At 43.7% G+C, this 23039-nt stretch overlaps 2 protein-coding genes across 4 annotated transcripts in view; one reads left to right on the plus strand and one right to left on the minus strand.

Annotated features, from left to right (window-relative positions):
• Nucleotides 1-286: 286 nt before the first annotated feature.
• Nucleotides 287-11916, plus strand: GATD1 (glutamine amidotransferase class 1 domain containing 1). Of its 2 annotated transcripts, none has more exons than XM_068124132.1 (8): nucleotides 287-403; nucleotides 3258-3334; nucleotides 3431-3536; nucleotides 4739-4846; nucleotides 4982-5076; nucleotides 5241-5334; nucleotides 6127-6238; nucleotides 11115-11916. In XM_068124132.1, the coding sequence occupies exons 1-8, from the start codon at nucleotides 355-357 to the stop codon at nucleotides 11119-11121; spliced, it is 648 nt and encodes a 215-aa protein (XP_067980233.1). In that variant the 5' UTR covers nucleotides 287-354; the 3' UTR covers nucleotides 11122-11916. The 2 variants fall into 2 exon arrangements, with proteins under 2 accessions (XP_067980233.1, XP_067980234.1); XM_068124133.2 differs by lacking the exon at nucleotides 287-403 and adding an exon at nucleotides 686-739.
• Nucleotides 11917-11995: 79 nt separating this feature from the next.
• LOC137433088 (troponin T, fast skeletal muscle isoforms) overlaps nucleotides 11996-23039 on the minus strand; it is a 29175-nt gene continuing 18131 nt past the window's right edge. For both annotated transcript variants that reach the window (XM_078783024.1, XM_078783023.1), the window contains 9 exons: nucleotides 19243-19261; nucleotides 18852-18912; nucleotides 16635-16751; nucleotides 16469-16546; nucleotides 15258-15371; nucleotides 15066-15178; nucleotides 14285-14375; nucleotides 14092-14132; nucleotides 11996-12325 (listed from right to left, as the gene is read on the minus strand). In XM_078783024.1, coding sequence (XP_078639150.1) covers nucleotides 12271-12325; nucleotides 14092-14132; nucleotides 14285-14375; nucleotides 15066-15178; nucleotides 15258-15371; nucleotides 16469-16546; nucleotides 16635-16751; nucleotides 18852-18912; nucleotides 19243-19261 — 689 coding nt within the window. In that variant the 3' untranslated portion in view covers nucleotides 11996-12270. The remainder of the gene's footprint in view (nucleotides 12326-14091; nucleotides 14133-14284; nucleotides 14376-15065; nucleotides 15179-15257; nucleotides 15372-16468; nucleotides 16547-16634; nucleotides 16752-18851; nucleotides 18913-19242; nucleotides 19262-23039) is intronic.

Here is a 23039-nt window from a genome sequence, read left to right on the forward strand (position 1 = left end):
TTATTTTAAACTTCAAGTTTCTCTCTTTATTTTGATACCTTCCTGTCTGGGGTTATTCATTTAAATGATATTCGTTTATGTCCTGTGACGATTATGCAAAAATGATGATACTGACAAATATGGTGTATATAAACGTGTATCAGCAAGGATGGCTACAATTTTCTTGCGTCATTTTAGTTAAACAGTTTTAATTTAAACTTCGACACAAAATTTCACTTAAGTGACGGATATTGAACTTAGTAGAGCTGAAAATCGTTAATAAACCGCAAAGGTGGGATGACAGGAAGTAACACGAGCAGGAAACCTCGGCGCGAGCTTCGACTTATCTGCTTCCGGAAAGGTTTACCTATCACAATGACAACCAAACTCACCTGTCTGGTTGTTCTGAGCGCCGCTCCGGGAGGTAAGTACGAGCTACGATTTTAAAAATCGAATCCGAGAGTTTCGTTGTTTATTTTTTCCTAATAAGTAATACTAATAGTTTTCCAATCGAGTTTCAAAGTCCTTCTTTCATTACTCGATCGTTTTTAAAATTAAATTCTTATTCTTTCGCACTAAAACTGTAAACGCGACTTGTTTTGAGTCTCTTGTTTTAAATCTTCTCTCGATTCGTAGAGAAATCCTGAAGTCTTAGCTTTGTTTGACGTCACTCAGGGAATCCCCATGGACGTGCAGCTGTGTGGTGCGTTGCGTGACGTTTGATTCGGGGGAATCCCATGGCAGTACTACTTTGTGCCGAGTTACGTCACTCGTAAGGTCTCATCCATACATTGCACCCGTTTGGTGTGCTGAGTGGCGTCGCAAGGGAATACCTGGGGTGACGTCACTCAACATCTTAAACTGAAGGAATCCCCCAGACGCGTTGTCATTCCTTGTGTATATGTACACTGATTCGGAGTACCGATAGTATTGTGGGTTCTCAAACTTCCCATTCACCCTTTTTAACATAAATATGTTTGAGTGATATTTATCAGATTGCAGGGAAAGGTTGTCCAAGATGGGCCTGTGCCCAAGACAGGACATTGTAATCTTCGATCTTTAAAACGGGGAACCACAGCACTTGTTACAAGTTTTCAAAAACAAGTTATAGTTAGAAAAACATCTATAATCAAAACTAATGTACTACTGGGCAGCTACTACTACTTGGTGGTGCTTTCATTTTTGCATTTATATCGACTTTTCAAGGTCTACCACATTATTTTAATGAACTACTGCACCCGCTCACTATGAGAATGGCAGGATCAAGGGTCACGTTATTATATACCCTGTGGGGTATATAGATTACAGTAGATCTAGGTTTGGGTCTGTTAGTCTGTGGGGGATGTGATGAGCATTTAATGCCTCAAACACCTCTGGATTTCTCCCTTTCAGTTTAGTGTTAAACAGCAGTAGCGACGGTTTATAAAGGTAATCATACGTGTTTGTGGTTTATAATATTTCTTACTCCCTGTAGAGGTATCACATGGAATGCCACGATAAGCTATTTATACACGTCGGCGTTTGCCCATGGAGGAAAAACCCCTTGGTGGGAGGATGATATTATTATAAGTATTAATATTGTTTTGTAATAACATTAATATGATAATATTATCTATAACGGCAACCAAGTGCTTATCTGCCGTTCGGGTTTTCGTTATGGTGGTATTGCAGGCTTGCAGAAGCAAACAAGGTGTAGTGTTCATACAGAAGCCTTCGGCTGTTTATTTCCAAGAAGCTCCTAAAGGCTCCGTGAAACACTAATCCTCTTTGACGAATAGCGCTTGTACACAGTATGGGCCTCATCACACAGATGGCGTCGTGGTTCGGTATGAGCCTATCAATGCAGTAATAGCTTAACAACATGATGTAAGCTTTGCAGATTCACAGAGTGCTGTAAGCTCTACAGTCTACACTTCGCATGGAGCTGCGAGGCTTCTCACTGAGCAAGTGGCAGCACAAAAAGAGAGAACAAGCCACCAACATCCGCGCAGATAGCTCTGCCCAGGCCATCCGCCTGGCTCGCTCTGCTCAGAGACTAAAGAGATTTAATTATTTAATCTAAAGACGTCATGACTGACGTTACATTATCATTATTGTTATTACTTTTGTTATTAGAAGTGGCCTTGGAAAAAACCGATAAGTTATCTATACACCTTAACACGGATTTCGCTCAAGGTGGTAACCCCCTTGGGGAGGGAGGCAAATTAAGTCTCTAGAACCTCCATCATGTGACCCTTAGTCCTCCTGTCAAGTTTGGTTGAGATTGGATAAGTAAAGACCGAATTCATCGCTTTCAGACAGACGGACACCAAATTGCATATTTTAGTATGATGATGATGATTCATGATCTGAGAGGGTCATTAACCAGTGTGGCAGCTACATTCAAATGTAAGGTGTGCACAGAGGGAGCTGCAGATGGAGGAAATGTTGAGTTGGATCTTGGAGACGGCGTGAAGCTGGAAGGTGTGAAAACATTTTGCTACCTCGGAGACATGCTGAATGGAGAAGGTGGATCAGACTCGGCAACGGTTGCTCGAGTGAGATGTGCATGGAAGAAGTTTCGGGAACTGGGTGGCGTGCTGATGATGAGGGGAGTGTCGTTGAAGCTGAAGGGAAAGGTGTATGCTGCATGTGTGAGAAGTGTTATGATTTGTGGGAGCGAGACATGGGTAATGAACGTAGAGCAGCAACGAAGGTTGGAAAGGGTGGAAATGTGAATGGTTCGACGGATGTGCGGAGTGTCGTTGAGAGAGAGGAAGACAAATGATGAATTGCGAAAGATGATGGGAATAGAGCCTGTGATTGATGCTGTGAAGAGAAACACGTGGAGATGGTTTGGTCATGTGTTGAGGAAGGATGAAAGTGACTGGTTGAGAAGAGTGATGGAAATGAATGTAGAAGGAAGCAGAGGACGGGGAAGACCGAGAAAGACTTGGCTAAAGATGGTGGAAGAAGAAATGCGGGCAAGGGGGTTAACAAGGGGAGATGCAGAAAATAGGGCAAAATGGAGAAGATTGTCATGGGGACCGCAAGGCTAACCCCCGCTCTAGCAGGGAAAATGGCCTTTAAAATGCATGTTGTGTTTGTTGTTGATGATGATTCATGAAGGCTCCAGCGCTTATCAGTGAAACTTCAATTAAGTGATTTCATATAATATAATTGTATGGACTAAAAAGGTCTTGAGTGGCATCCAATCTTGGGCAACCTTTCCCCATTGTGGCCTTCACAAGAAGAATAATCCACCCTGTACAACCTGCACCAACGATGTATCTTTTCAGGTGTTTCTGCCAAGTGTTTTGTCGAAGCTTTCACTCTGTGCGCCCCGGCATGCGTAATGCACGTCGCCACGCCTGGGGTATGGTCCATCATTTTGACAAATACTCAGGTTGGTGTGATAGTGTCGTATTCGGATTACCCTTTGTAATGGCGGCGCTCTTTTCTCCATGAGCAGGGCAAGCAGCCCGAGTATGTAGATCAAGATGAGGCATCCTTTCGCTGGCTCCAAGACTTCCGCACCAAACCCTTTTCAACACCTTTGTGCTTGGAAACCATTGATGGTAAAATAGCAAGTGTAGGCGATGCATCATGAAGCATGCTCTTCTTCAGATGTGATGTTAAGTTGGTTTTCCTGTATATTTTCATTTCATTCTGACTTTGAAGATCCCACTATACATTTCGAGAAAGAGTAGATGTGTTGTGCTGGTATCCTGGTGAAATTATCTTGTTCAGGGTAAAGTGTGAGGTTGACCATTTGGACCCTTACTAATAACATGTGACCCAGGAAATGATGAAACAGTCATGATTGCCATTGACCCAATTTTACCCGTTTTCCTCTTAACCCAATTTTATTGACCTTGACCCAATTTAACCCTCTTACTTGACCCTCTTCTTGACCCAATTTAACCTTATTCCTCTTGACACAATTCTTCTTGACCTCTTGACCCAATGTGACCCTCTTCTTGACCTAATCTTTCTTGACCCAATTTCTTCCTCTCTCATCATCATTTCCTGTTTGTTCATCCCCTTGCTTGTTGTGTCCAACTATGGCCCCACTGTCAGTAGATTACTTTTAATGCCTACGCTTTTTGAAAAACACGAGGGATATTGTAATCTGCTCTGTCTGTCTGTCAGTTGGTCATGTGATCTCCTCCCGAACGATGGTGCAGAAAGTCACCAAACTTGGTATAGTTATGATCACCACATGGCGCGACGGTGCAAGAGCAGTATCATATTTGGCCCCACCCCCTGTGGCAGGGTCAAAAGGTCAATTACAAAATGATACAATTGCGAGCATACATTAAAACTTTTTCAAATAAAACTTTAGAAATGCAATCAATATTGGGAGAACCATGAAACATGTAATGATCTTTTTGGATTTGACCCCTGGTTGGGACTTTGGGGACTTTGGACCTCGGTGGGGACTTTGGATCACAGGGGTCAAAATGGAGAAACAAAACTCAAAAATTTGATATTGGGTCATTCCTGATGGAACTTTTTGCCATTTTCCAACTTTGCATTAGGTGGGTAGCGTGGGGATTTGTGATGGCGCGCCACCGACTTTGCTCCAGTGTTTATTTGTTATTGCCCGTTGTCGCCTCGCTCTTTCATGAGGCTCGTTTCTTTTACAGAAAAAAATTAATATAGATGTTGTAACACGACCCTGCTCCTTACTTCTGTTGCAACACCTTGACCTGGCAGGTCCAAAAATGTAATCATGTTTTCTTTCAATTTCTGATCAAACCCACTTCTCCTCTATCAGGTTCTCGTTACGACGCCTTGCTGCTGCCCAGCGCGCAAGGTGCCATGACAGACCTTGCCAGCAGCCAGTCCTTGGCGAAAATCATTCGACATTTTGTCTCGGAGCAGAGTACGTTCTCCGGGACTAAGTTGCCGTGTGCTTTCATCATGCTTGCCCGAACGATTTGCAACTTTTGTGCAAAAGTGGTGCATTTGATGCTGACGTCAGAAATCATTAAATCTTTTTTTCCTGCTCTTTCCACAGAGCCACTGTGTGCAGTGAGTCATGGTGTTGCTGCACTCTGCTGTGCTGTGGACGAGGAGAAATCCTGGGCTTTCAGTGGTTACAGCATCACTGGAGTAAGGCATGGCGGCGGTTAAAGGGCGTAACGCACTTTTATACCACAGTCAAGTCTCATGGAAGGAGTTTAAGGGCCATTTTAATGAATATTGTTTTTGATGTTTCGCATGTGTAAATGAGTGTGCGCAGGGCAGGAGTATTTCTTGTTTATTTTGTACTTCAGCCCACAGTGCTTGAGCTCGTGAAAAGAGCTGACTTCTCTATGATGCCGCTTATTGTTGAAGATTTCGCGCGAGATGCTGGTGCTGTATTTAGTGGTACGTTAATTATTTATTTTTTTCCTCTCTCTGGGTGGCAGAATGATGTGGAGCTAGCGGGCACAACGTTCCGGTCGCTTATCCAAATCATGGTTTAATGGAAACATTTGGAAAATCCCATTTCAAATGGAGGTCATTTTGAAGTGGGAGTTCGGGTGAAAAGTCTTCTTTGTCGATAGTTGAGACTTCCTGATGGTTGCTTCGGAGTTGGTTGAAAATTCTACTCGGAATTGTTTCCTGCTTGCATTGTATGGAGAAACACAGGTATAATTGCTAGATAATTGTGCAACTTGTCCAGGTGAGGTCAAACTGTAAAACTAGTATATCACTCGAGTAGTCAGGTTTAATTAACCCCATTTATGAACGATCTTGTCGGTGATTCATTAAAATATATTTGCTGTAATACTAGGCCTGTATTAATAGTTTTCTCAAATGAGGTCTTGTCGTCCTGCGAAGACGACATGTCAAGTTTTGTCATGACCTCTTTTTCCATCGTTTATTTATTTATTTATTTATTGTATACAAAGTCGAGGCTCGTGGAAGAGCTAAATCCATCTTCTATCTTCTTCCTCTTGTTCTAGTTCCACCTCGTCATATTATTCTCATACCACCTCATCTTTTCCCTTTTTTTTCTTAACATCCTCCCCCCTTTTTTTTTCTTTTTTCCACTCTTCTCTCTCTCCTCCCCATCCTCTTGGGATCTCCTTCCCCACCCCGCTCTTTATCTACCTACTTTCACTCATTAGTGACTTATTTCCTCCTACCCCTCTTTTTTTTATCCTTTTCCTGAAGCAAGCCAGTCTGGCGTCATGCATGTTGTCGTGGATCGGCATGTGGTGACAGGTCAAAATGAACAATCAACACTTACAGCAGTTCAGAACCTCGTGCTGCTGTGCGGGATGCGGTATGATGAACACCATTTTGCAGTTAACTAGAGGCTAGGACATAAAAAAGCAACAGTTCCCATGACGATTTTTTTTTAAATCGAATTTTACTGATTTGTACTTTTAATCCTTGCAAAAGGATTTTAACTCGTACCAATATGGGACTTTCGAAATGACGTAATCCACCAGAAAATGCTTGGCGTACATGATGTGCAGAAGTCCTTGGCAACAGCTCTTGCATGCGAGATGAGGATTGTTACCTAAAATGGCTCACAAAGTTAAAATAAGTCAAACATACTTGGAAACATCCCTGAGAGAAAGGGTGTCCCTGCACAACCGAAGAGTTTGAGAACGTTCTCACCTCGCCACTAGGTCTGAGATCTTGCAGCTGCACTTGCTGCAAAAAATCCTGATTATGTGTTCAGGAGTCTGCAGTGCAAGGCCTGAGTAACTGTGGATGGGTGTGTTCTACCCAAACCTCCGACAATACTTGCCAATGAGTGGACTTCGAACTTTGCGGGAGTGCCTCCTTTGAACATGGTAGGTTTGGCGATTTATTTAAAGCACGTCTGCAATTGGAGACGATGCCGTGCATCATTACCAACAAAGTAAGGGTTACCAACTCTTCGACAAAAGGCATCTTCACTACGTGAAAATCCACAAATCTTGTACCATGTATTATTTCTGAGAGCCGGACCATGTAGCTGTACCAGGCAGACTTCCCTAGGTCTAGGTACATCTGCATGTACCATGTAGATGGTACATCTACATGGATGGTACATCTACATGGTCCGGTCTGCCGGACATCTACACAGTATGTAGATGGTACATCTACACAGTCTGCCTGGTACATCTACATGTACCATGTAGATGTACCAGGCAGACTTTCCTAGGGGAGACACCGTATCTGATTTGGGTGTTTCTTAATTATGATGTGATACCGGTGTGTACCCCGGTTTAGAATAGGTACACCGTATCCCTGCGTGTCGTAAGAGGCGACTCAAAGGGTTGGCGTCAGGAATGGCATCCGGCCATAAAAACATTGCCTCAAAAATAGAACCATGACAATTTGGAGAAGATTGTCATGGGGACCGCAAGGCTAACCCCCGCTCTTGCAGGGAAAATGGCCTTAAAATGCCTGTTGTTGTTGTTTTAATTATGATGTGAAAGTCCTATCTGGGGCTTGTGAATACACAGGGTAAGTTTAAAATAAACTTTAAAATGAAGATATTTACCCTCGCCAGAGGAGAGGGTACTGCATTTGAGTCCGTTTGTCTGTTTGTCTATCTTTTTGTCTGTCTGTATGTTTGCCCGCACAGAATAAATATTTTTCTCTGCAACCGTTGGTCCGATTGACAGGAAATTCTCACCATAGGTGCACCTCCCCCTGAATAATTATTATTGATAATTATGACATCACAGGTCACGGGGTACAGGCGCCATCTTGGAAAAACCAAAAAACTTTGCAACTCTATCTCCGAAAGTGCTGCATAGAAAAAATTCAGACATGGCTCATTGTAAAGAACTCTCCACGGGAAATAACATGTTAATGATTATGTCATATGCACTATCAACTATCATATTGTTGATAGTGCGAACTATTATATCGCACTATCAACTTCCGTAAGCTAAACGCTCTTTCACCTACCTCATTCTCATCCACCCTCTCTGAAAAGATGTCCACTTCTCCCTTCGTTGACCTCCACACCCCTTCTGACCTCACTGACTACTACAACCACACTCTCTCCTCCTGCCTTGACCAACTTGCGCCTATAAAAACCAAAACAGTTTCTTTCACCCATTCTGCTCCCTGGTTTACCCCTGAACTCCGCCTGATGAAAACTCGTGCTCGCCAACTCAAAAGACTCCGCAATAAAACAGGTCTCACAGTTCACTCCCAGGCCTACAAGGACCAGCTACAACACTACAAAGATGCCCTCTCCCGCGCCCGCTCCGCCTACTACTCTCAAATTATCCACTCTGGCTCCGGAAACCCAAAAGCACTCTTCTCTACAATAAACAAACTCCTCAGCCCCCTGAACACCACCACCCAGTCATTCACAGTAGACAACTGCATCTCCTTCCTTTCATTCTTCCAATGCAAAATTGAAAACATCTACAACAGCTTAACCACCACCGCACCTGCTCCCCCTCAAACCACCTGCCCCCCCTTATCCTGCCAACCCCTGTCTCAGTTCTCCCCAGTCTCCCCTACTGACCTCTCTGAACTCCTCATAGGAATGAAAACTGCCACCTGCACTCTTAACCCCATCCCCTCCAGCTTTGTCAAGGCCTCCCTTCCTGCTCTCTCTCCACTTATCATTGCAACAATAAACTCCTCCCTGTCTACAGGCATCGTCCCACCGTCCCTCAAAATTGCTGCTGTTACCCCCATTCTGAAAAAACCTGGACTAAACCCTGACACCCTAAATAACTTCAGACCCATCTCCAACCTACCCTTTCTGTCAAAAGTTTTGGAACGCGCTGTAGCCACTCAACTCAAACATCACCTCTCTGCCAATAACCTGTATGAAACATTCCAATCCGGATTCCGCTCCAACCACAGTACTGAAACTGCTCTCCTCAAAATCACCAACGACCTTCTCCTCTCATCTGACGCTGGCAACCTCAACATTCTCATCCTCCTCGACCTCAGCACTGCCTTTGACACCATCGATCACACCATCCTCCTCACCCGACTTGAAACCACCTTTAACATTACCGGCACTGCCCTCTCTTGGATTAAATCATACCTCTCTGACAGACGCCAGTTCATCTCCATCAATAACTGAAAATCCCCCACTGCTCCCCTCCCCCAAGGTGTCCCCCAAGGTTCAGTTCTTGGCCCCCTCCTCTTCATCCTTTACCTGTCCCCCCTCGGTCACTTAATCCGCCGTCATGGTCTCCAATTCCACTGCTTCGCCGATGACATCCAGCTTTTCATCTCCACCAAGTCCATCTCCACCAAGTCCATCTCCACCGCCACCCACTCTATCCTGACAAACTGCATCACTGAAATAAAATCCTGGCTTCAAATCAACTTCCTCAAACTTAACTGTGATAAATCTGAAATAATCATCATTGGCCCAAAAACGCTCATAAAATCCACCCATAACTTTGCCCTCAACATCGACGGTATCCCAGTATCCACCTCCCCTCACATCCGGAATCTTGGCATCATCTTTGACCAAACCCTCTCCTTCGACAAGTACACTAAACAGATCACAAAGACAGCCCTCTTTCACCTGAAAAATATCGCCCGTCTCCGTCCATCCCTCTCCTCCACGGCTGCAGAAACCCTCATCCACGCCTTCATCACCTCCCGTCTGGACTACTGCAATAGCCTCCTTTATGGTTCACTCTCAACAATCACCAATAAACTCCAATACATTCAGAACTCCGCTGCCCGTCTACTCACCCATTCCCGGACCCGTGACCACATCACCCCCGTCCTTTACAAGCTTCACTGGCTCCCCATCTCCCAGAGAATCCAGTACAAAATCCTCCTCTTGACCTACAAAGCCCTCCATAACCTGGCCCCATCCTACCTGGCTGACCTCCTCTCCAGACACACTCCCACCCGCAACCTCCGCTCTGCTGGTACCAACCTCCTGACCCCCCCCCCCCCCCCCCATCCGGACCAAATTTAGATCCTGGGGGGACAGGGCCTTCTCCATCGCTGCTCCCACCCTCTGGAACTCACTACCTCACACCATCAGAGACTCCTCCTCACTCACCACATTCAAAACATCACTCAAGACCCACCTGTTCAACACTGCATTCAACATTTAACCCACAGCATTTAACCCCTGACTATCTCTTCTCCTTCTCCCTCCTTTGTGCTTTGAATATTTCCCTATTGATTCTTCTTTTTTGCAATTGTTTTTATGTTTTGCTATGCATTATGTTTTGCACTCTGTCAAAGCGTCTTTGGGCTTCCTGAAAAGCGCTATATAAAATAAATGCATTATTATTATTATTATTATTATTATATGTAGGTGCTTCCATTATGATGTCATAATTCGACAAGCACAAAACTTCATCCGATGAAGATGAAATTTCTTGAGCATCAACTAGGGATAAATTGGTGGAGAAAAAAAAATGACCATCAGTCATGTGGTTCGGTCGCCATATTTGTTTTAACACAAAAGCCTTAAAAAACACTAAAAACACATCCTGGTGAGGGTCTGCAATCTGATTGCTCTTTCTTGTTACTATTAGTGGGGGAAGGGGTGAGGGGAGTCGAGCTGTGAGGGATGTTACAAATGTATTACTTGTTATGTTATGTGGCCACAAGAGAAATTGTATTCGATTTTTTTTTTGGGGGGAATATTGTATGTCTGCCGTTCTGTCTTAGTTATTCAATGCCGCCGCTCACTGGTATTGACGGGAAATGATAGGAACTCAACTCCTCTCATCCACAGATTTTTCTCATGTTTCCGTGAGTCCGATTTGCATCCAAGAACACAACAATTTTGTGGATACCCATTTTAAAATTGCCACTCTTTAGTTTAAATGTTGAAAATCATGTTAAAAAGACCATTTGACTTTGATTTTGTGCACGCAACGGCAGGTTAAAAGTGCTGCGGCGAGCGGAAGTGCTCTGCTGAAAACCCACACAGCACATGCGTAAAAGGCCTTGTTGGCATTTATACGTCATTTCGAAAGTCCCGTATCATACACCTTCTTGAGAACTAATTCCCACAATGTAAATGTGACGGTGTTGCATAGAAGGAGAACATTCTCTTCCCCAACTTATTTGCATTTGTTTTTGAACTTCTAAGATCTTGCGTTCATCTTCAAGAACATGACATTCCTTTCATGTGTGACACTTGCTTGACACATTAACAATGTCTTCCTGTTCTCCAGTTATAATTTCTCAACTTTGCACAACAGGAAATAAAATGTCTGGAAGATGTGGCAGGAGGGACACACATTGGTGGTACATCTCGTTGTCGCGGTTCCTTGTACCCACGGCCTCCATTGAATATGTGGAATGTGGATGTTGTTGTGTCCAGGATTAATATGGCAGCAACTGATGACAATCCAATCAAACTATAGTTGTTGTTGCTGCTGGTGGCTATTTTCATCTCACTGCATCAATTTCTAATTTTGAAAGTTTGTGAAGGAACTTGTAAAATATGTAAATGAACATACCCCATGACGTGCTTGAAGATAAAGTTTTACATTGTGGTAACGTACGTGGTTGTATGTGGGAGTGGCATTCTAATTGTACTTGCACCAAGTATGTTCATGAGTTTGTATAATGGACATTTTCCTTTTTTTTTTCTTTTCTTTTTTACTTCTCTTTACTAAAGGTCGTTCGGCACAGCACCACCCGATACTCTTTTTATTAATGAAGGGAGTGTGTAAGTCCACATCGGTGATCAATTCAGTGTATTCTGTTCAACTGCTAAAGGCTATCTTTTGTCAGGCCTGTGAGTTGAGTTCTACTGTAAAGAGATGATAACTTCATTATCCCTTGTAAATACCCATATGATGTAACTTTTGACCCTTAACCCCGATGCCATCATCCATGCATTTTCCTTTGACACTTCCCACCCCCTTTCTCTCTTCCGTTCTTTTCAATCTCATTTTTCTCAATTCGGCCACTCCCTTGTGTCCTGTGGTCCAAACTCCTGTTTTGAGACGTTGTGATTCCGCTCTCAGATTGTATTATAAAAGATGTGAACACGTGGTTATGTTTTTGTAATGCTTTGCAAATCATGTGTCTGCACGAGTATGGTTGGACCACCAATTGATTCCCGAATCAAAGCTGTCATTCAGCCTCGTTTATTGAGTGTACAAGGAGGGGAAGACAAAAAAAAAACAAGCAAACAGGAGGGTTCTTTCACAGGCACAAGAGCAGAGTTACAACCATGTTGGTCTTGTGGCATCTGCCAAACCCCGTGAACCATGGAGGGGCAGCAAGCTCAGGAAGCAGGAAATAGAAGAAAAGCACGAGTGAAGGAGCCATTTGATGGGTAGGAAGGTGAATGATTGTGCGGCTGTTCTTGGTTTAATGAATTCGCTTCTTTCTCAGAAGATGTCCTTATTTCCAGCGGCCACCCACCTTGCCCTTTCCACTGTGACTTCCCTTTTTGCTACTGTAGATGTGATAGAAATGGGGGGAATGGAAGGGGGCACATGTCAGTGTGAAGTACTTGATTTAACCTTTTTCCTTTGTGTCATTTTTTTTCAGGCTTGGCCATCGGGTAATCACAAAGATGCTAATAAGGTTACCGTGCGTTGGAGTCCTGGGCTAAGCAATGAGGTGGTGCACGGTTAGTGTGGTTATCCTTATCCATTTGTGGTTATTTTACTCAATCACCATAGAAACATTCACCGCTTAGGAGGTGTAGTGCTGATTTAAAAGGTACCATGTAAATACTCGTATGTACACACGTAAACGTGCTATCGACAGGCATGTTCGTGCACGCACATCGCTTTGGTTTACATCATGAAGCCCTTATTAGCACTGAGGTTTGCAATTGTGTGTATGTGTGTGTCATAGCTATTTTACCATTTGAGCTTTTGTCATCAAATTTTCAACAGACCCTTATTATTATGGAGAACACGAATTAATAAATTGCATTTTTTTTCTGTTATTTTCGTCAAGTTTAGTGCAAGTCCAAAGCAGACTTTGTATTTTGAGGTGCTTTCTATTTACCTCCACCACCAAAAGTGGACAAAGGTTGAGTTTTCATCCCTGTGTGTAGGTCTGTCCGTGAGCAAGATATTTCAAAGTTATAGACGGATTCGGTCGAAACTTATTGGATGGGTTAGGTGTGTGACGAGGACGAATTGATTAGATTTTGGTGAAAATGCGGATTCGGATCTGATATATATATATATATATATTTTATTTTTAAAGTGATTCTTCACCATTGATAAATGGGACCAAAAACATACATATATCTCATTCTAACCACTCTGACTAACTGATATTAATGTTCGGTACCTTCTGGGTGTCGTTGAAAACTGAATTTCGAGTCCCGACGGACCTCGAAGCCGATATACCGGGAAAAATCACAGAACCGTCAGTGTCCATTGATTAAAATTTACGTTAAAAAAAGTTTAAAAGGTCTAAGTGAAAGTTTACATTAAAAAACCGTAAAATGGTCTATAAATGAATCTGTACGTTAAAAAAAAAACATTAAATGGTCTGTAAATGAAAATTATGAAAAAGAAAAAACGTAAAATGGTCTGTAAATGAAAGCTTGCGTAAAAAAACTGTAAAAGGGTCTGTAAATGAATCTGTACGTTAAAAAAAAAACATTAAATGGTCTGTAAATGAAAATTATGAAAAAAAACAAACCGTAAAATGGTCTGTAAATGAAAGCTTGCGTAAAAACCGTAAAAGGGTTTGTAAATGAAAATTTATGTAAAAAACGTAAAAGGGCCTGTAAATTAAAACTTGCATTAAAAAACCCTTAAAAGTGAGCTGTTAAAAAAACAAACAAACCTCGATTGATATTCAGCAGCAGGTTGGTGATGCTTGCCTAAAATCATAAAGCTTCTATTTATGATGTTCCTACTTATTCGTTACAATGTGTTAGTATATCCCATTTGGTGATTGGATTTTTGGTTAGGGTCCGGATGCAGGTCCGTCCTATCAGTGCAATATTAAAAAAATGTAAACTGTTCAGCCTGGCGGAGGTATACGCTCTACCGAGTGCTGTTGTCGTTGGAAACCGTTTTAAGTCGTGAATTTAGGGGCAAAAAAAATCTGGAATTATTTTCCGACTTAAAAAAATTAATGTATGGAACAAAAAGTCTGAACTACATGCACTCGAGCTAAGATTAGTGTCATGTAAAGCTATTGAAGCGTTTTGTTTCGATGCAGGGCATCCATCCTGGGAGCTGTACTTACTATCTGGCGAGTTCATCGTAGCGTCTCGACAGCGTGGAGATCTGAAAGGTACAAGAGCAAACAGCTTAAGTTTCCGGTGAAACGCTCCCACAAGTGAACCACATGTAGCTCATAAAAAGATGGACGTTTTGATCAAACGGGATCGCGTCATGATTACAAAACGTTTCTCAACCGTGTGTGCAGAAATTCTTACGTCATATTTTTGCCTCTTGAGCTTCTCCTGCAAATCGAACTTCTCTGACTCGAGCTGGTGCAGCCATTCCCACATTTCTTTGGCCTTGTCCCTGCACAAAAGTAGATAACCATGGATGATGACTTGAAGCTGTCGTGTTGTCTTTCGTGTTAGTGCGGTGACTGCGCCGGTGGTTTTGTAAAATGCTATAAAGCAACTTTGTATAGTCGACAAGAAACGTTGTAAGTAAATTGGTCTGGCTGATTTTTAACCTTTGATGCTCAACTGGAGGAAACCATCCAAAACCAAAATTGGATTTGGTTTGATCCGACACCGAGCTGGTTGCTCCATCACTTTACCATCATCTCACCACTGTCCTACCTCCATCTCATTGGTACTTTCTACAAAATGCATCACAGCACCTCTCTATTCCTACGCCAACAACACCTCCCAGACCCGCTCCCTGTACCAACAAGAACCTCAAGAACCACAAGAACACTGTCATGGAGCACCACCAACGTTACCTTTAAAGACCCTTAACGTCCCGACTTGGACGTGTAATCACCATAACAAGATCAAAACCTTGGATTATCCTATGAAGTATCAGAGCAGGCAAAGCATTCCAACAGGGATTCTATTGGTTCATAAAGAAGGCCCAGCAGAACAATCGCAAGGCCCAAAATGGAATGGGCCCTAAATTCTGCCGATCAGCAGGGCTGCCCACCTCCTATAAATGAATAAAAAGATCCATTTTTTTGTACAATAAACTATCCATGAAAATTAAAAGGATGTTCTTTCTTACTTGAGCTTTTCTTCGTTCAGGTGGTCAATGTTCAATGGCTTGCGCCGGTCGGCAAGAATCTTCCTCTTCTTTTCACGTTCCGTCTGCTTCTTTCCACCTCGGCCCTTCTCCGCCTGTGAGGAGACGCACCACGCTGTGAAGAACAACGGAGGAGCTCAACATGGCAGTCGAGTGTATTGTGAGGTGACCTGCCTTGGTGAGGTAACTGCCAAAGGAAGCAGTCATGCTGCTAAGAAGCTTCTTCTTTGCTGCATCGTCACCTAACAGCTTCCTTTGCCTTTCTTCCTCCTTACGAGCTTTCTCCTCCTGTAGGAGCAAATGAAGACTCAACATTGCTGTTGACATCAATAAGGAAAGTAACACAAAGACGGGAATGTTATTACCTTATTGAATTCAAGCACTGGAAGTTACCAGAATTAGAATGGACATTACTGGAGAAAATAAGGTGTTGAGAAAAGGGATGGAGGAACATAATTGGAGGGAACACAGAGAAATGAAGAAGACTTTGTTTTACATTGCTTGGCAACAAGACTCAAATTAGTGAGAAATAGAATGTACGGTCACTATTTGTACCATCTCAAGCAACCTTCACCAAAATTGTGCCACCTCAATGAGCCTTCACATTTGTGCCACTGCAAGGAGCCTTCACCACATTTGTACCACCTCAATGAGCCTTCACCACATTTGTGCCACCTCAACGAACCTTCACCAAAATTGTACCACCTCAATGAGCCTTCACATTTTCCACCAAATTTGTGCCACCACAAGGAGCCTTCACCACATTTGTGCCACCACAAGGAGCCTTTACCAAATTTGTGCCACCACAAGGAGCCTTTACCAAATTTGTGCCACCACAAGGAGCCTTTACCAAATTTGTGCCACCACAAGGAGCCTTCACCACATTTGTTCCACCCCAAGGAGCCTTCACCACATTTGTGCCACCTCAAGGAGCCTTCACATTTGTGCCACCTCAAGGAGCCTTCACATTTGTGCCACCTCAAGGAGCCTTCACATTTGTGCCCCGTCAAGGAGCCTTCACCAAATTTGTACCACCTCAATGAGCCTTCACCACATTTGTACCACCTCAAGGAGCCTTTACCAAATTTGTGCCACCTCAATGAGCCTTCACCACATTTGTATCACCTCATGGAGCCTTCACCAAATTTGTACCACCTCAATGAGCCTTCACCAAATTTGTACCACCTCAATGAGCCTTCACCAAATTTGTACCACCTCAAAGAGCCTCCTGTGATTGATTTATGTCATTGAGCTTCTCTTCTGCATCTACCAACAAACCCAAGTAACTTTGACCTGGCTCAGAATCTCGTTTTGGTTCTTTCACGTACACCTGCAAAGAACACATTGCTTTGACAGAAATGGAAGGTGATGCAGCAAATACTCACATTAATGCGAATTTGGCGTTCTTTCTCCTTATCGCTGCGGATTCTCTGCTGCTCATCCCGCTCAGACCGACGTTTGTCCTTTGAGAGTGGAGAAAAACGTTTTGGCTGTGGAACATCACAATACCTTGAGTTATTTGTGATGACATTACATGTACTTGCTACTTACAATCCTCTCCTTCAGAGCAACAATCTCTTCCTCCTCCTCTTTCCTGGCTTCAAAATGCTGCTCGATGAGGCTCTGGAGCTCCAGGTAGTCCTTTTCCAAACGCTTACGATGAATGTCCTGCAGTACAGGGAGAAGTCCAGCTGAAAGGTCCCCTGTTAGCCGAGCTAAACATGGGATGAACTACAGTGGCACTCTCTCATGTGGAGTCAAAATACCATACTATGCAAAACTGGTTCTGTTTGTACCGTTGGAATTCTGATCGAGTTTGTTCTTAGAAATGTTTGTCAAGGTGGGTTTAGTGTATGTATGTATATACAGGTAGTGGACAAGAAAAATTGAAACACCTGGGTATGTGAGAGACACAAAGCAACAGCTTCCACACATGTGTGGCCCATGTGTTCATTACAAAAATAGCATCCCTGCATGCTTAGGGTCATATATTAAAATGCTGCACAGGCCTGTTTGCCTATAATTATGGCTACCATGGCTGCAGTAGTTGAAATCGCTCACCGTGGGTTTCTGTCTCGAGCACCTTGTTAACCTGTTGTGTTCGTTCTGCGTGCTTTTTTATTTCCCCATCCCGTCTTCTTGTTTATCTTGTACTTTTTGGCCTGTTAGTGCTGTGTTTTTGTTTGGCTAAAACCCTTCCTGCTTCTTCCCGGACTTCTGCCTCCTAGGTGGGCCTCGCCCACCAGGCAAGAAGAATCTCGTGCTTCCTCCGCTACCACTTCCTGCCATCGCCTTCCGCCCTCAATCCTAGTGTCTCATCCGCCCTCCTCAGGCCCCGGAATGGTGAGCAGGCGCCATCCTTCCAGACTCTTCGAAGGCTTGCTGAGTTTTCAGGTAGGTGGACTACCACTTGGTCAGCTGGGTCTTTGGCTGATTGGGCGGTTGAGACCCTCTCTGAGCATGAGAGGGTCGTGACGGTCTTCCTCTACAACGAGAGTGTATCCGATTGTGATGTACAGTACCGGTTGTCACGTTATGTTGAAGTGAAGACCCCACCATGGTTTATCAAAAATGGTTTGGGTATTGAACCGGAGTTTGGCAATGTCGCGTCAGTCTCCGGGTCAAGGGGGGTGGGCAAGTTTATTATGCGGGTCAGCTGAACGTTTGCTGCAGATGTGGACAACAGGACCACTTTGTGTCTGCATGCAAAGAACTGTTTTGCTCGTACGGTGGCTAGTTGAGACAATTGAGGGAGCCCTGTACCTCTCAGGTTCAGTGTAACCTATGGGGTAAACTTTCCACTCCTGCCTGTAGAGCTACACTAGTAGGATACGTGTGGGGGTGTGGGTTTTGGCCCTGGGACAAGTACAGGTGGTGCCGTGTCTGCTGTGCCCCACAGTAAAGGAGGATGAGGAGGAGAGAAAAGGGGAGGAGAGCAGAGAGGAAGTTGAAGTCTCCTCGCCACTAGGAGCGCCAGGCCAAAGTGTGGTGTATATGCCTGGATTGCTATCCCCCATCCCCAGAGAGCTGGAGGAAGAGGAGAAGGAGGGAGAGAGGAGCATACCGTGGCCTCTTCGTCCCCGGTGGTGGCATGGATGCAGTTGCGTTGGGTGCCGGGCCCACTGAAGGGTTGAGGGGAGTGAGGTAACGGCTCTTACTTCGTCTATAAGGACACTGATACAAGTGGATGAACAATGAAGAAGTGCTGGAGGAGAGGCCGGGGTACAGGGAAAACTCCTTTGACCAAGGGCCCATGGACCATTGATAAAAAAACGAGTAGGGCTACAGGGGAAATGATGTAAGGACTCTACAAAGAACTGCCCATCCTTTGCTAATAGGAAAGCAATAAGGAATGAAATATACAAGTGGGGGACTGCTGTGAACCTCCTCCTCCCCCTCCTCTGTTCACTCCCGGTCCCACTCTCGCGCCCCCACAAGAAGCCCACCCATCATTTTTGTCCACCCCTCCACTGGATGAATGAGGTGAAAACTACCGGTTCTATGTGGGGTATGAATAGGAAGGTTCAGGCAATAAAAATTTTCATAGCAATTTCAGGATTCAGGGTGGGGGAGGACCCTAATTCTCCATCTCCATAAATGTGTATCGTATTGTGCCACCTGGTAGAATCTGGTACTACAACTTACATGTCATAATAAAATACGCCATAGACATCATAAAAGTGGGGGAATTAACCCATCCATAAGGTATTCTGTAAGGCGTCTGCTAGTATTCTGTGATAGCTGATTAAAGATACTGCAAGTACTTACGTCAAAGTCCACACGGTCTCCTTCAGGGATCTTTGGGACCGACAGCTGTGGAACCACCAATCTGAAAGGCGACAAATATCGATAAAACCGTAGGATAGTTAGGCAGGGTACAGACTACAGACAGCATAATATATATATTTTAAATCGTTAAACTTTCCTTGTGTCTGCTTCACTAATAAACTTCATTTGCAACATTTGTTCTTAATCTAAAGAGGGTAAAATGGGCTCCTTTAAAATGAGTCTTCATTAAGTTACAAATCACTTCAAATAAGAACTCATCTAATGTCACTACTCAACCATCACCACAATACCCATACCCCCTCTTTCTCTGCCCACCTATTCAGAAATTGTCACATTCATTCCCCCTAGCTCACATCTCACAAACACTTACTTTGGCTTGGGCTTTTCCTCTGCAATCACCATGAAAAGAGAAACCAAGAGGAAATTTCAGTCATTATTGTGACAAAAGGATGTTTTGTAAAATGTCACAAATCATGTTATATATCTAGCTCAGTGTTTGTTACATGTGAGTTATCTGCATGCTGGAAGAGCAACAAATGTCCTATCACAACGAGGAAAAACATGGAAATGTAGCATTTTATGTTATTATATCCCTCTATTCCATTATACAAGGACAGAAAATGTGCCCAATGCCTTTTTGCTCAACACCCAAAGGCCCCTGAGCCATCCCCAGGTTTCCATACCAACTCTTGCAAAGTTAGAGAATTGTAAAATTATTGACTGGTTCACATATCAATACATTGTCCAGCTCACAAGTCATCTTCCATAACGCACCCCCCTCTCCTACTCGTCATCCGCACCACCCCAGACTCCCAATCAGACCAAAAAATAATAATAATAAGAAATACAATGTATAAATACTGCATACTGATTCTGGCATGATGATGCAATCAGACATTGCTCATGATGCAATCACACATTGCTATTTGGCCAATTGGAGAGATAATTTAAGCGAAGGTTGCTGGTTTTGGTACAAATACATCCACGTTGTGGAGGTTTGAAAGAGCAAGTACTGGAGTGTATCGCATGCGGTTAACCGCTGCTCTGAAGTATAACTCTCTGTACTGAGGGTTAATCAAGTATAGGTGATGGATATATCTATATATCTATATATACAGACTTGGCATTTAATATGGAATATTTTTTTTGTGGGGGTGAACTTACTTTTCAAGATGTCTTAGAACCAAAAGTTCATTGGAATTATGTTGAAATTATTCTAGATTTTGTTAATGTGACCTTTAAAAGAAACAAAAACCACATTTGACATTTCGAAACAAATAAATTGATCCTTGAAAGTGATGTAAACTGATATCGAACTCAATTCATGGACAGTACTGTGTTAAACTTCTGTACGTTTTCCAGAAGTATCTCTTTATTTTGCACATTAGCCAATTTTTTTTTTAACAAAAACAAAAGTTTTTTTTTGTTTTTTGTTTTTTGTTTTTTGTATACAAGATCGAGGCTCGTGAAAGAGCGAACATTAATCACACAGAAAGACAAACAGACACACAAAACAAATAACATCGGGAGCGGTAGACAAGATGGGGAGAGAGGGGGAAGGACACAAACACAACATTTGAGAGCAGGGACCGAGAGACATGGAGACATCGAGAGAACTGTGGAAGGGAGAGGGCTTTGGGGGGGAGGCATGGGAAGGGGGGGGGGGGGGGGTTGGAGAGGTATAAAACATATGGACACTGCCAAGACTTCCAGGAAAGAAGTTGGAATTTCAAACAAGGTGGATCTGGGGTGAATTAGTGGGGGTAGAAAAGATCAAGGTTTTGGATGGGGTAAGATAAGAGATGGTGGTGAACAGCTGTTTTGAAGACCTGGAGGGAGGAGTGTGATTGAAGTGAGTGTGGGAGTTTGTTCCAGAGGCGGGAGAAAAGAGGAATGAAAGAGTGAAGGTGAGCAGAGAGCCGAGATTTCGGCAGTTTAACCATCAGAGGGTGGCTCGCAGATCTTGTGTGACCTGTAGGAATATTTGGGGGACAGAGCACAGAGAGAGCTGGGGGAGCAAGGCCGGAGAGGAGTCGGTAGAAGACAGAAAGACCACCTACCTGCCTGCGGTGAGTGAGTGAAAGGCCCTCAGAGATAGCTTCATCGCGGGAGATTCCAATGATTCTGAAAGCTTTGGATTCAACAGCGTGAAGCCGAGCCAGGTGTGAGGCAGGAGCACCAGCCCATAGGGGAGAACAGTATTCCATTGAGCTGCGGATGAAAGCCTTGTATGTGGTGAGGAGCTCAGGTGTGCCTAGGAAGGACTTCGCACGACGGAGGATGCCCAGTCGGCGACTGGCTTTGGAGGCCAGCTTGGAAATGTGGTTTTCCCAAGAAAGATCATGGCAGATGGTGAGACCCAAAAGCTTGAGCGACAGAACTTCTTGGAGAGGATTGTTGAGAAAGTAGATGGGAGGGTTGTCCAGTCGATCTTTTCGGAGAGACATAGTAAGAGTGTGAGATTTGTCAGGATTGAAAGACATGTTCCACATGTTTGACCAGTCTGTGATTTTGTCCAGGTCTTCAGAGAGTGAGGAGGCTGCAGACTGCCGATCTGAGGGAAGAGGAATGGAGCGGCAGAGAGTGGAGTCATCAGCAAAGAATGTGCGACTGGGATTACGTTACGACTGGGAAAGTTAAATTACGACTGGGATTACGGACAGTAAAATTACAGTTCAGTACTTCGTGTAACCCCCACGAGCATTCAGGAGAGCACGTACACGTTGAGGCATGCTGTTCACGAGATTTGCCAAGGTTTGGACAGGAATTGCTTGCCATGCAGTGACAATAGCCTGCTGCAATTCACGCCCAGAGGTGGCCTGCTGGTCCAAGTGGTCGATTTGACGCGTTAATTCTGCCCACAAGTTCTCTATCGGATTCATATCCGGGGACATGGCAGGCCACTCCATATGCTCTACACCACGGTCAGCAAGAAAGTGTTGGATCATGCGAGCACGATGAGGCCATGCATTATCATCTTGGAAGACAAAGTTTCCTCGAAAGGCTGCACGAGCAAATGGAAGCAATGTTTCTTCCAGAATGGCCCTGTACTTGAACTGGTTCAGGTTTCCATTCAGAACAACCAGGTCAGTTTTGCCCCCTGCATGAAAATCAGCCCAAACGGTCACCCCACCACCTCCAGCTTGGACTCTTGGTACTATACAAGCTTTGTTGTAGGCTTCATGCACTTGTCTGTGCACTCGGACGCGGCCATCTTGACGAAAGACCAGAAATCTAGACTCGTCACTGAAGATCACGTGATTCCAGTGTCCTGGCTGCCATTGACGGTGCTCTCTGGCCCACTGCAATCAGCGCTGGCGGTGTTGTCTGGTCAGGCGTGGCTTTCTCAGGGGACGCCTGGCACGATAGCCTGCTTGAACCAGTCATTGGTTGACTAGCCTTCTGGATACAGGCACATTTGTCAGTTGCTGCCACTCAGCCCTAAGCTGATTAGCTGACTTGGTACAGCCATTGCGGACTAACCGGTGCAGCTGGCGATCATCCCTCCTTGTGGTTCTGCGGGGACGTCCTGGCCTCTGTATTGGAGTAGGGACACCCCTCTGAGCATTTCGTTTCAGGATCTTTGACACCTGACTTTGAGTGATGCCATACTGCCGAGCAATAGCATGCTGTTTCATGCCATAATTTCGTAAAGCCACCACTCCATGACAAACAGCATTGTCGAGTTGACGGACCATCTCCAGAGGAAGCGGCAATAACTTTTGGAGACGTGCAGCAGTTGTTTTCCACGAATACAGAACTCAACAACCGTTGTATACCCGACAGTGAAGCCAATCATCAAATGCACCTGTCCGTACATTTTGCCACGTCACCTGTGATATAATCCTGTTGTTGACTTCTTGCTGCGACAGACAATTAATCAGTGACATGGTTCTTTTAACAAATATATCACCAAAGTGTAAAAGAAACTCACCAGATTGATATACTGAGTTAAGAAAGTAAACCCGTCAAGAAAAAAAAAATATTCCATATTAAATGCCAAGTCTATATATATTATATATATATATATATATATATATATATATATATATATATATATATATATATATATATATATATATATATATAATATTTATATATATATATATATTTTTTTTTTTATATTTATAAATATATATATATATATATATATATATATTAATATAT

Source organism: Myxine glutinosa, chromosome 8 (assembly GCF_964187855.1).
Source record: "Myxine glutinosa chromosome 8, kmMyxGlut1.1, whole genome shotgun sequence".
Classification (NCBI taxonomy): Eukaryota; Metazoa; Chordata; class Myxini; order Myxiniformes; family Myxinidae; genus Myxine; species Myxine glutinosa.